Source organism: Syngnathus typhle, linkage group LG19, assembly GCF_033458585.1.
Source record: "Syngnathus typhle isolate RoL2023-S1 ecotype Sweden linkage group LG19, RoL_Styp_1.0, whole genome shotgun sequence".
Classification (NCBI taxonomy): domain Eukaryota; kingdom Metazoa; phylum Chordata; class Actinopteri; order Syngnathiformes; family Syngnathidae; genus Syngnathus; species Syngnathus typhle.
In genome coordinates this window covers 2,306,453-2,318,554 of record NC_083756.1, presented here as the reverse complement: position 1 = coordinate 2,318,554, position 12,102 = coordinate 2,306,453, and the positions used below count along the sequence as shown (strand labels likewise).

General features: G+C 47.5%; 4 protein-coding genes across 5 annotated transcripts; 3 read left to right on the top strand and 1 right to left on the bottom strand.

The window, feature by feature from the left end:
* Nucleotides 1-24: 24 nt before the first annotated feature.
* On the top strand, nucleotides 25-3,498 carry LOC133143681 (eukaryotic translation initiation factor 5A-1-like). The gene is made up of 5 exons (XM_061265771.1): nucleotides 25-164; nucleotides 1,505-1,692; nucleotides 1,797-1,901; nucleotides 2,316-2,447; nucleotides 2,524-3,498. The coding sequence occupies exons 2-5, from the start codon at nucleotides 1,525-1,527 to the stop codon at nucleotides 2,587-2,589; spliced, it is 471 nt and encodes a 156-aa protein (XP_061121755.1). The 5' UTR covers nucleotides 25-164; nucleotides 1,505-1,524; the 3' UTR covers nucleotides 2,590-3,498.
* Nucleotides 3,499-3,904: 406 nt separating this feature from the next.
* Nucleotides 3,905-5,353, top strand: rpl22l1 (ribosomal protein L22-like 1). Of its 2 annotated transcripts, none has more exons than XM_061265770.1 (4): nucleotides 3,905-3,943; nucleotides 4,616-4,729; nucleotides 4,891-5,012; nucleotides 5,103-5,353. In XM_061265770.1, the coding sequence occupies exons 1-4, from the start codon at nucleotides 3,935-3,937 to the stop codon at nucleotides 5,245-5,247; spliced, it is 390 nt and encodes a 129-aa protein (XP_061121754.1). In that variant the 5' UTR covers nucleotides 3,905-3,934; the 3' UTR covers nucleotides 5,248-5,353. The 2 variants fall into 2 exon arrangements, with proteins under 2 accessions (XP_061121754.1, XP_061121753.1); XM_061265769.1 differs by lacking the exon at nucleotides 3,905-3,943 and adding an exon at nucleotides 4,424-4,534.
* Nucleotides 5,354-7,133: 1,780 nt separating this feature from the next.
* On the top strand, nucleotides 7,134-10,148 carry LOC133143612 (probable cationic amino acid transporter). The gene is made up of 8 exons (XM_061265650.1): nucleotides 7,134-7,458; nucleotides 7,581-7,817; nucleotides 7,888-8,105; nucleotides 8,187-8,333; nucleotides 8,414-8,622; nucleotides 8,713-8,948; nucleotides 9,085-9,558; nucleotides 9,669-10,148. The coding sequence occupies exons 1-8, from the start codon at nucleotides 7,155-7,157 to the stop codon at nucleotides 9,998-10,000; spliced, it is 2,157 nt and encodes a 718-aa protein (XP_061121634.1). The 5' UTR covers nucleotides 7,134-7,154; the 3' UTR covers nucleotides 10,001-10,148.
* Nucleotides 10,149-10,195: 47 nt separating this feature from the next.
* Nucleotides 10,196-11,804, bottom strand: LOC133143765 (claudin-11-like). Its single transcript, XM_061265913.1, has 3 exons — nucleotides 11,162-11,804; nucleotides 10,797-10,961; nucleotides 10,196-10,729 (listed from the first exon to the last, which is right to left on the bottom strand). Exons 1-3 carry the CDS (start codon nucleotides 11,385-11,387, stop codon nucleotides 10,440-10,442), a joined length of 681 nt encoding a protein of 226 aa, XP_061121897.1. The 5' UTR covers nucleotides 11,388-11,804; the 3' UTR covers nucleotides 10,196-10,439.
* Nucleotides 11,805-12,102: the final 298 nt, after the last annotated feature.

Below are 12,102 nucleotides of genomic sequence, written 5' to 3'. Positions count from 1 at the left end.
GTTCTATTTGAATGCGCTTGTTTTTCGTTGCCAGGTTGGTGCCCGACATGGGCATCAACCTGGCAACCCGTCGCGGATAAACGGCCCCTCCCTCCACCGCTCTCATACGGATGCTGCAGTAGTTGGACACGCATGCGCACTTTCGCTCCTCTTTTCCTTGGAAGGTAAGTGTGGCACGGCGCGTGTTTGTGCCTCGAGGGGGAAAATGAAGCAAAATAACGGTCCCCGGCGCAGGTGATGGCGGACGGGGAGTGATCTAACAGAGGCGGGCGCTCATCGGGCGGCCTCAGCGGTCGCTTTTGTCGGCGTTTCGAGCGACTTTCGAGACTGTCGTGTCGCACGGGCGGCCAGGCTCTAATGAAAGCACAGCGGCAACAAGGCCTTCGTCATCGGTTCACCGCGGCGCGGCCGCTACAAGTCGCTTGTCATCCTATCGACTAACGGCCGCACAAGGGCCCCGTTTACTCGCTCAGAACAACGGTCTTTGAATGAAAGTGGTCCGCTCGGCTCGGCATGGTGTCCTGTTCCGCGCGGAGCACTTTCCGAGCGAGCGCCGTTGTGGTTTTTAATGGCGATTTAATTGAATGGACTGCTAAGGCGGCTAGCGGCTGTTAGCATGGCGTCGCTAACTCTATAACGGTACTCGAGCGCCCGCGTGTGTTTTGCTTTTTTCTAGATTAATTCCGACACGCATCTCGTTTTCATGTCGCTTTACTGGCACTTGTCAAAATTGCCGAAAGCGACCGAGGACATTTAAAAGACACGATGTCACTATTAAATGTAATTTGTGAAATGTTTCGACAACGGGACGATTTGAGGATCATTAGGAAAAATACGGGCCGGCTAACCAATGTTAGCATTTGCTAACTTTTTAAGGTTGACATCCAATGTTGCAACTTTGTCAAATGCGTCCTTGTGTTTCGCTGAGCGCTCACATTAAATGTTGGACTTTGTCCACGTCAATATTATTCCAGCCATTTGTTTTCAAAAAGCTAGATGAGCGAGCAGCCTCGTGTTGACGCGAGCACGTCGTCAGCGCGTCCACGTTTCACTGTCACCAAAAGTCTTTTTTTTCCTTTTTTGTGTACTTTTTTTCTTCTGATCAACGCTTTAGTCAAAGCTTTCCATGAACGTCGGCGTCATGTCGTTGTCGTTTTAGACACTTATGGCTCTTTTCCAAATGGTTTAACTTGTATGTATGACATATGTTAAAAGTTGAAGTAAGCAAACGTTAAACAGTGACAATAAGCTCGGAGGTAAATTGAACTTTTTAGTTAGATTATCATCAAGAGCTATTATTACTTAAATGCTATTAAGCAGTAGTATTTATTAATTTGTGGTATACATATTGTGCTTGTAAATATCTTTAGAAGCGCATTAAGGTTATAAAATTGTATTTCTCTGAAGGGGTGAAACCATCTCTACTTATTAACAAATAAAGTCTTGGAGGTTATTGAACTTTGAATCTGATTTTGAATTAATTTAACATTAATTTGCGTTCCAGCAGCCCAAAAGCATTGCATCATGTCAGATCCCGAGCTCGACTTCGGGACCGTCGAGTCCGGCGCCTCTGCTACGTACCCCATGCAGTGCTCGGCCCTGCGTAAGAACGGCTTTGTGGTGCTCAAGGGGCGTCCCTGCAAGATCGTGGAGATGTCCACATCCAAGACCGGAAAGCACGGCCACGCCAAGGTGACGCCATGATGGCCATCCACCTTTTTTTTTTACATTTTTTGTGCTAATGATTTGAAAAAATACCGATCTCATTTACCTACATCAATTCTGTTATTACGTAGGTTAACCTGACTGGCATCGACATCTTCACTCAGAAGAAGTATGAAGACATGTGCCCCTCCACCCACAACATGGATGTCCCCTCTATCAAGAGGCTAGATTATCAGGTATGTTTGCAGAAGTCACGCCGTGTGCTCTCTCCAGTTATGAACGCTACACTTAAAAACACAGATATCAAACTCGTAATGCCTTTCTGTTCATGGTTTATGCCAGGGGTCTCGAACTCCAGTCCATGGGGTCGCATTCCTACATGTTTTCCAAGTTTCCCTCGTTAAACACACCTGATTCAAATGATCATTTTGTCCTCACGTTCTGCAGGAGCCTGATAATTGAATCAGGTGATTTTATCGAGGGAAACATGTAGGAATGCGGCCCCCAAGGACTGGAGTTTGAGACCCCTGATTTATGCTAATGATACAATTGCTTGCCAATCCTTGGACCAACATACACAAGAGGGCACCAAAGCATCACATTGCATTTGTGGCAATAACCCTGAAAGCAGCCGTTGGTTCCCTTCTCAGTTGCTCAACATCACCGAAAACTTCATGTGCTTGATGGCCGACAACGGCGACATCCGCGAGGACCTGCGCGTCCCCGACAACGAAGTCGGCAAGGAAATCGAGTCCAAGTTTGAGGGAGGCGACGAGTTTCTGGTGAGCTCTCCGTGATTCATACGACACCCACCCACACCCCTCACATGACAGCTCACACGCCTCGCTAACTTGGCAGGTCACCGTCATGTCTGCCATGGGGGAGGAATGCGCCGTGGCTACCAAGGTCCTGACCAACAAATAAGGCGACGGACTTTGCAGCCCTGGCAACAAGCACCGCCCACAACCAGTCTCTTGCATTCTCATTGGTTCTGTCACCAAAGCGTCGGCCTTCACTGACAACCTCAATCATGCTTGTCATTTCTTGATTTCCTCTCGTTTCGCTTTCTTTCATCGCTGTCGGAAATATTTGAGTGCAGCTCGCTACCCGATTGCTCATGCTCACATTTTGTTAATATCTTTTTAGGAAACAGCTGACTGGCTAAAATGTAATGTAATGAAATGAAATTCTAGGAAACAACTTCAAAAAAAACAAAAACATGACCTGTTCTGTGCATCCGCTTCCTTTGACCTTGACAGTGTTGCTCACATTCCTGACTGTTGACATAACAACAATGGGATTCAGTGTTTGCATCTTTTTTTGTTTTTAGAAATATTCATTAGAATAAAATCTTGTAGAACGAGGCGCGGAACCTTGTAGATACTAGAGCCGCTTGGGGGTGCCCCTCTGACGTCGAACTTCTCCATTGACGGGATGTTGGCGGCAGCAGCGAGCACTTCTGGCCGCTTTTGCTCCACCCCAGCACTGCAAATTCCAAAAGCGGGAAGTCCCCTCACCTCTCCTACCATTTAATATAGACGCGTGAGTGATTTTTGTCCCTCAAAATGCTGTGAGGCTCGCGTGCAAACAGCCATCCCTCCCAATGCTAAACGAGTGATTTTTTTTTATTTTTATTTGTTATCCAAGAGGTGCGATTTGAATGCAGTGTGAGCTTCAGACAAGTGGGAGGCGCTTTGCAATGAGCTTTCTGTTTGAGGAACTCAAAATCGGGTTGGGGAGGGTGGTGGCCGCAAACTTTTTGTTCACGCGAGGCCTTTGTCACCTGACTGGAGATGGCTGAAATAAAACATTGAAACAAATGGATCAACTCTGCACATGTCTTTGTGTCTTGTTGCTGCATGACTATTACCCAATTAACGGTAATTTCTCTTAAAAGTGATCAAAACAATTGTACTCGAGTTCCTGGATACTCGAGTCATACATGTTTACATATAATTCTGGTCTGGATGGAGGCTTCGTAGGAATTAATGATTGACGGGTTTTTTTCGTCGACCTTTGAAGTTAACGTCACATTTGGAACGTCATCTTTGTGGCTCAAATGATTAATTTCAAACGTTATTTTTGTGCCCAAAATGTTTAAGCAAATTATTTTGGGTACAAAATGGCAGAACGGTCTCTGTCTGTATAATAAAACAACTTGGTTATCTCAAAAGTTTATTTTTGTTGCATTGGCCATATTTGGTAAGCGCGTAGCCAACCTCACCCTGCGTCACTTCCTGCTCTTCCTTTCCGGTTCCTACTGTCCAACATGGCACCCGTGAGTCCAGGCTACTCAGCCACATTTAAATGAATTTTGACGTTTACACGGTTTTACACGGAAGTCCACGAATTGCGTGTGCGTTTAATGGCATAGAAAGCTGTTGGTTGATTTTAGTTTGAACTTGAACTCACTTTAACCATAGAAAGAAACTACCTTGGCAGCGCTAGCCGGCACGTGTTACTAGCGTAGAACATTACATATGAAAATGAAAAATGTCTAATTAAAAGTAGTAGTGCAATAGTAGAATCGCACCCCTTTTCAAACAACTGACGTAACTTTCACAATAGCCTTTAAGCACGTTTCTTGTCCACCCGAACCTCATAAACGATGATTCTTATGCGTACCGAACCGGAGGGCATAATTACTTGGTATCAAAATGTCACCAAGACACATGAACTGGATCTGTTACAATTGAATGGGATTGTGTGTGAATACGCTGTTCTATAATTAAGGCTGTGCATACCTTTTTATTTTTATAATACGTCATGACATATGATAATAGAACTTTATTCATCCCACAGCGGGGAAATTTACTTGTCGCAGCAGCGCATACGAGTGCAAGAAAACAAGTGCCAAAATATTAAAAACGTATAAATTTTAACGATATCTCAATAGTAGATGAGAAGTGACGGCATTCGTGTTTCTGACTTCTGCGATGTGATGTCACAGATCCGTCAAAAGAAGCAATTTGCCAGCAAAAAAAGCAAAAGGGGACCTGGCTGGAAATTCAGTCTGGACCTGACTCACCCTGTCGAGGATGGCATCATGGACTCCGCCAACTTTGTAAGCAGTCTGAATTTTTAGAAGAAAAAATATATTGACTATTGTTGTTTGCTCTTTTAATAGCAGGCTGCTAACGGGGTTTGCGGACTAGGGCGCCCTTCCCTAGCTCCCAATATGCTAGGGTTCTCTTCCCTAGCGTGTCACTGTGTTCTGCCCAATAGGAAAGCTTCTTGAAAGAGAAGATCAAGGTCAACGGCAAGACCGGCAATCTTGGGAATATTGTGTCTGTCGCCCGCATGAAGAACAAAATCAACGTCACCTCTGACAAACAGTTCTCCAAAAGGTATTAAATGCAAAAGCACTGTCACACTTTTGTTGTATTGCCCCCATGTCACGTGTTTTGGTATTAAAATCTGCACCTGACCCATTAAAGGTATTTAAAGTACCTGACGAAGAAGTACCTGAAAAAGAACAACCTGCGTGATTGGCTGAGAGTGGTGGCCTCCGACAAGGAAACGTATGAGTTGCGCTACTTCCAGATTAGCCAAGATGACGGAGAGTCTGAAGCAGAAGACTAAGAGTCCTCTTCCATTTTATCATGACAATAAATCTACAAAACCAAGCAAAAGTCCTCTTCCATTTTATCATGTCATTAAATCTACAAAACCAAACAAAAAAACCTCACATTACTCTTCAGTGTTTTTATTCATTTAGTTTATGATTTTATTCTTGATTATGAATCAGTTGGAACAATTGTGATGAAGTGCCGTAAGTCAGTCCTTGTGTGATTTTCTCTCCATCCAGCAGTACGCTGAAGTGTCACTAGATGGCGCCAAAGATCAAGATGGTCAACTTGTCTTGAGATAAGATGCAAATTTTCAGTGTTCATGTTCTCGTTAAGAGGAATGACATGGTCTTAATTTTTGTGTGTAAAATAAATATAAAATAAGTAGAAATACATTAAAATAAATATATATTTAACAAGACAGCACTGTCAACACATACCTCAGTTCTAAGGTGGTGACTGACTCTGGAGTTTGCAAATTGATGTGAGTAAATATACTGTGTTGGTAAGGAAATACATTTTAGTGTGTTTAAAAGGATCATCACCGTTATACCTGCAAGTTGAAAACAACTTTTGTTGACAAGGTAAAAAACAGGAGAGTCTTTTGACGGTCTGATGTGTTTTTTTTGGAATTGGGTGAATGTCATGTGACCCACTCATCTGTTGTCCATCAGCTTTAGGAATGCTTCGACTTTAGCAGCTCATGGAAGTCTTCTGCATTCCTTGTTTTTGGGTACCCTACACAGGCACGGTCCAGTCATGATGGGTTTCTTTTTCTTTCTTTTTTACGGTTTACTTAAACTGACAATTAATGAAGTTCTCAGAAATGGGAGCAAATATTCTGAATTTGAGACATTCCTCAAAGGTTTCCTCAACGTTGTTCATTGAAAGAACTACTGGAGGCCACTTTGTGCTGTCACATTGTGGTTGTCATGTAACTCTGCCAGTTATCTGACTCTTTGCGTCTCATTACTAGGTGAGGAGCGTCCCTACTACTAGCACCACTACCGTAAACAAATCGATAAAATTGAATAAATTGGCCAGGACACAGGCAAAATCTTCCTTTCTACGACTGAATGACAACAAAGACATGTATGCTCTGGCTTTCAGGTGTAGAAGTCACATGACATCAGCAAGTGAGAAATCTTTATTATTTAAAGGCTCAAAAAGGTTTTGTGCTTTTGAATTGCTGTGAATTTTTCTTTGCCTTTTGTGATGTGAAAGTTGATCTGCGCTCTCTTCATAAATGTTTCAGAAAAGAGCCTCGCTCGGCTGGCTGGGGAGAACAGATGACGCTTTCTTTACCTCCTTCCTCTCATTCATTCCTGCCATCTTTCCACTGCACATTATCAGGTAAAACCACTTTGCTCAGCCTGTGTGCATATTACTTTATTTATTTGCAAATACCTTTACTGCCGCTTTTTGTACAATGTTTTGTTTCTGCTGCCGTCTACATAAATGGATTAAGAGACTGAACGACAGAAGGAGGCAATTATGATGATAAATATTTCCAATTAACTGTCAATGTTAGCAGCATGTTAGCAATGTTAGAAAAGCTCGCGAGAACACCAGAACTTTATTTGCGATTTGATCCGATGCCCTTTAAATGTTGCCTAAAATGTTGTTTTATGGAATGTGTGCATACTTATACAACTTCAATATCTCAGTTGTTCACGTTTATTTCCATCATTAAAACATTTCATGTTTTTTAATTGAGTTGCACATATTACAGATCACATTCATGTCGGAAAACGTTCTGTAATCATTTGAATTGGCATTTTAGCAGGGGTGTGTAGATTTTTTTCTATCTACTACCATAACAAGTATCTCTTTTGAAGTATTTTTACCACCTGTGTTTTTGCCAAGAGGATGGCGTTGTCCAGGAAGTGACATCTCCGGTGAGCACAGCTGGTGGCCGCCATGTCGTGGCTGCATCGGATGTCCTGGGCGGATTTCTGGTACCGCACCTGCTCGCGGCTTCTGCGCACCAAGCCGGTGGGCGCTATGGTGCACGGGGGCAGCCACGAAGACCTAACGGAGCTGGCGGGGGGCTCCGCGGTGGGACTGGCCAAGGTGCTGACCACCCTGGACCTGGTGTCGCTGGGGGTGGGCAGCTGCGTGGGCACTGGCATGTACGTGGTCGCCGGGCTGGTTGCCAAGTCCGTGGCCGGCCCGGGCGTCATCCTGTCCTTCGTCATAGCCGCTATGGCGTCCGTTTTGTCAGGTGAGTCGGGAGCACTGGTTTTAATTGGAAAAACAATTAGGAATAAAAATGCTTTTAGACATCCCATATGGCGGCGATGTTGCAGTGCAATTTGGCGTTCTGATTGGCCGATATGCTCGTAGGTGTGTGCTACGCAGAGTTCGGCGTCCGCGTGCCCAAGACGACGGGCTCGGCCTACACGTACAGCTACGTGACAGTCGGCGAGTTTGTGGCCTTCCTGATTGGCTGGAACCTGATCCTGGAGTACCTGATCGGCACGGCTGCAGGGGCGTCGGCTCTCAGCAGCATGTTTGACTCGCTGGCCAATCACAGCATCAGTCACTACATGATCGCACACCTGGGCACGCTCAAAGGACTCGGTCAGTGCTCGCAGTTCTTTGGTACAATCAGTACACAAAACATTTCTGTTTGTTTTTCTTTTTGTTGCAGGCAAAGGTGAGGACACGTTCCCGGACTTGCTGGCCATGTTTATCGTCCTGCTGGTGACGCTGATCGTGGCCCTTGGCGTGCGCAACTCGGTGGGCCTCAACAACGTCCTGAACCTGGTCAACATGGTGGTCTGGGTCTTCATCATCCTGGCGGGACTTTTCTTCCTGTCTGCCAAGAACTGGGAGGGCGGCATGTTCCTGCCCTACGGCTGGTCGGGGGTGAGTTGTTGTTACTCATTCCATAATCATTACAAGATAGATATTCTCGTGAGCACCGTTTGCTTGTCGGTTGGCGTTCAGGTGATGCAGGGGGCGGCGACCTGCTTTTACGCCTTCATCGGCTTTGACATCATCGCCACGACAGGGGAGGAGGCACAGAACCCCAACACCTCCATCCCCTATGCCATCACCGCCTCGCTCGTCACCTGTCTTAGCGCATACGTGTCGGTGAGTCCGGAAAAGTATCACAGTTACTTGTCTACACAAAAATGACTCTAATGAATGTACTTCTACATTTGGTGTGACAGGTGAGCGTGATCCTGACCCTGATGGTTCCGTACGACCTCATCGACGGCTCGGCGCCTCTCATGGAAATGTTCGCGGCGCACGGCTTCCTGTGGGGGAAGTACACAGTGGCGGTGGGTTCCATCGCCGGCCTCAGCGTGTCTCTGCTGGGCTCGCTGTTCCCGATGCCGCGAGTCATCTACGCCATGGCCTCAGACGGACTATTATTCAGGTTAGCGGAACAGCTCAACGCGGACACAGGCAAACAAGCGTCGCTCACACTCATGACTGAAACGCTCCGATGTCATGCGTGTGCGCGTAGGTCCCTGTCTCAAGTGTCTGCATTCACGCACACGCCGGCGGCGGCTTGCGTGGTTTCCGGGACTCTGGCTTCATTTCTGGCTCTGCTGGTGAGTCTGCGCGACCTGATCGAGATGATGTCCATCGGCACACTGTTGGCATACACGCTGGTCAGCGTTTGCGTGCTGCTGCTGCGCTACCAGCCCGACGGCGCGGAAAGCGAGGGTCTTCCTGGCAAAGACCACCCGGATGTTGACTGTAGGTTGCATTTGGATCAACTCACAGGATCATGAAGCATCAACACTAGCATGTACACAATCATGCACCTGTGTTGCATAAGCAAAGACATGTCAGACAAGCAAGCGCACCTTTTTTGTTTTGAACTTCTTTTCAGGCTCCTCCATTGGCGATCCTTCTGACCACGAAAACGAGCCCAGCGACTTCCACACCGGCTCGGCGTCACCGCTCCAAAAGCTTCTGGGAGCTCATTACCCGAACCTGCTAGTGAACCTGCTTGGCGTCCCCTCGTCAATGGCGCGGCCCACGGCCTGGACTGGCCGCACGGTGACGCGCTGCACCCTGGCCTTCTTCTTCCTCTCCTTCCTGCTGTGGAGCACGGTCATCTTTGGCGTGGAGCAGAGCGTCGGGACGGGCGCCGCTGTTTGGGGCCTGACAGCGGCGCTGCTGGGGGCCGCCTTGGCCGGACTTTTGCTCACGGTGGTGCGGCAGCCTCAGAGCGGGCAGACGTTGGCCTACATGGCGCCCTACGTTCCCTTTGTTCCCGCGGCGGCTATTTTGGTCAACAGCTACCTGATGCTGAAGTTGTCACCTCTCACTTGGGCGCGCTTCGCCATCTGGTGCGCCATCGGTGAGTCCACAAAGACGTCGTTACGGTCTATACTGTCTGTGTGTCATCATCCAATGTGTACGTATCCCTCGTCAAGCACATTTAGTTGCATTTTGTGGTTGTGTCGCTAGGCCTGCTGATCTACGCTTTGTACGGCGTGTGGCACAGCTCTCTGGAGGTGAGTGCTCGCGAGGAGGAAGCCCACGCCAGCTCCTACCAACGCTTCGACGACCACCTGGACGATACCTTCTCCGCCCACGAGGACGACCCACGGGAGCGGGACGACGGACCCTACCGAGGCTGGACCGCCCCCGAGGAGCGGGACTTGCATTATCAGAACCATGCGTACGACAGGGGCCCGGGCGAGGACGATGACGACTTTGGATACCAGAGAGGAGGTGGCGGCCACGGCGGACTGAGGCAGACAAACGATCACAGCTTTGACGATGGATATAACCACTGACAACACAAGAACACACACACACACACACACAGCAGCTCTGGTTGGTACCATTCGAGGTTCGGTGGCCAAGGACAATACAGCTTCCAGCTTGTGTTTGACAGTTTTTCTTGGTGAGTTTGAGAACCTTTGTTTTTCCCCTGCGTTGATGTTGTTGTGCTTGTGCTGTTTTCCTCAGGTAAAATAAACATCACTTAAAAAAGTCGCAAAACTTTATTTTAGAGTACATTAGAGAAAGGGTAATATGTTGTCATGTTTGAGCTAAACGGCAGCGCATCTGCAAAGTATTTACAAGGGCTTCCCAATTTCCATAGCCTGCTTCCAAAATGGATTCAATCAATATCTATATTACATTTTCCTCAAAAACTCAATCCACACCCCATCATGACTAAGTAATGTTTTGTATGTTGTGTGCAGCTCCACGTCTTAGACATTTTCACCCTCACACATGGGCGCTCTTGGCATGATTAGCAGGCACATCCACCATGCTGGCGCTGGCTCCTCCTCCTCCTTCTCTTCCTCCTCTTCGCTGTCTGGAGTAGAAGAAGCTGCTCTCCCTGGCGAAGGCGCTGGGATCTACATCACCATGGCAACAGAGGACTACGCCGCTGCCCAGGAAGCAGAGTGCCACTCCTGCCCAGCCGCAGTACAGCGACGAGCCGAAGGACATCAGACCCTTTTCCTGATGGACGCCTACCGGGAACCACACGGTGGAGGCCAGGCCCAGCACAGCTGAGGACACACACACGGTCACACATTCACACAAAGATCACACCACCAAACACACACATGCCCTCACCCATGAGGAGTATGAGGCTGCCGCCCACCCGGGCCCGCCTCTTTTTGTTGGCGGCAGAGTTGTGTGGCAGACGCACACAGGAAGTTGACGTGAGCACCAACAACATGGCAGGAAGACCCAACAGGCAAGCGCACACCATCATGGCACGGGAAGCCTGTACGTGGGCTGATATTTGCAAACAACACACAACTTGAACACACGCGTCTACACAAATGACTTCAAAAAACACAAACCCGCACACACAAACTTCAAGTAGTATATGCACACCAAAAAAACACTTTGACCTCACACGTACAGACACACAACTAGACGACTAGACATGATGATGTCACGACGACTTTAAAATATGACGTCGTGCAGGTTACCGGGCAGATTGATGATCTGGTTGAGCGCGGTGCAGTGATAGAGTGCGGGTGCGATCACGCACTCTGTCCAGAGGCCGCGTGACCCCAGCTCATCCATCCGGACGCAGGTCGCCACGCTGTAGTCGCAGGTGCGCACCCAGTCGTTGGTCGCCGCGGCGACAATGAGGCACACCCAGCCCGCCAGGCTGGACAAACTGCCGCACGCCTGCCGACACACTGGAGACATCTCACACACACACACAAGATAGTCCAAAAACCTCAAAGAAAGCTGAACACAAAATTGAATGTAAAATAATGAATACTCGTATTCCCTAAGTATCAAACTCCTGAGTTATGAACGGGTGCGCTGGGGTAGACCGTGTGGACTTTTAATGGGTGCGGCGCACAAAAGGTGCAAGTAGTCACGTGGACGCACTAAAGTAAATCTGAAGCAGATGCATAGCCAAAGATGAGCCAGATGCTGCTAGGCATAAAAAATATGTCTTCAAGAAAATTCACAGCAAACCTTTCCAACAGCTCACCTGTGTCCATAGGCCACCTGCTGGCCACAAAGCAAACTACAACAACCTGGCTCTTATTTAAAAGCCATTCGGTGACCTGCCATGATGAAATTGTTGCTAAGTTGCAGGAGAAACAGGAGAAGGTTGGCTTAGCTGGTGGACGTGATGTGGGACCTACAGGTGAATTACTTTGTTGTATGCATGCTTTTTTTTTTTTTTTTTCTTATGTTTTGTGTGTTCAGCAGTCAGAAGCTGTTTCCCCAATGAAAGTGTTGTCTTCACATGCTGCTGGCCTTCTACTTGAACATCTCAGGACCAACATCTACAAAAGGTACCACACACTGCTTTTTATTTGGCTTTGCATGTTGGTCTTGCCTCTGGTGGCGAGACTAGGTCAAAGCTAGTAAAAAAAAAACAGTGTTCAAAGGCTGCTTGAAGTCT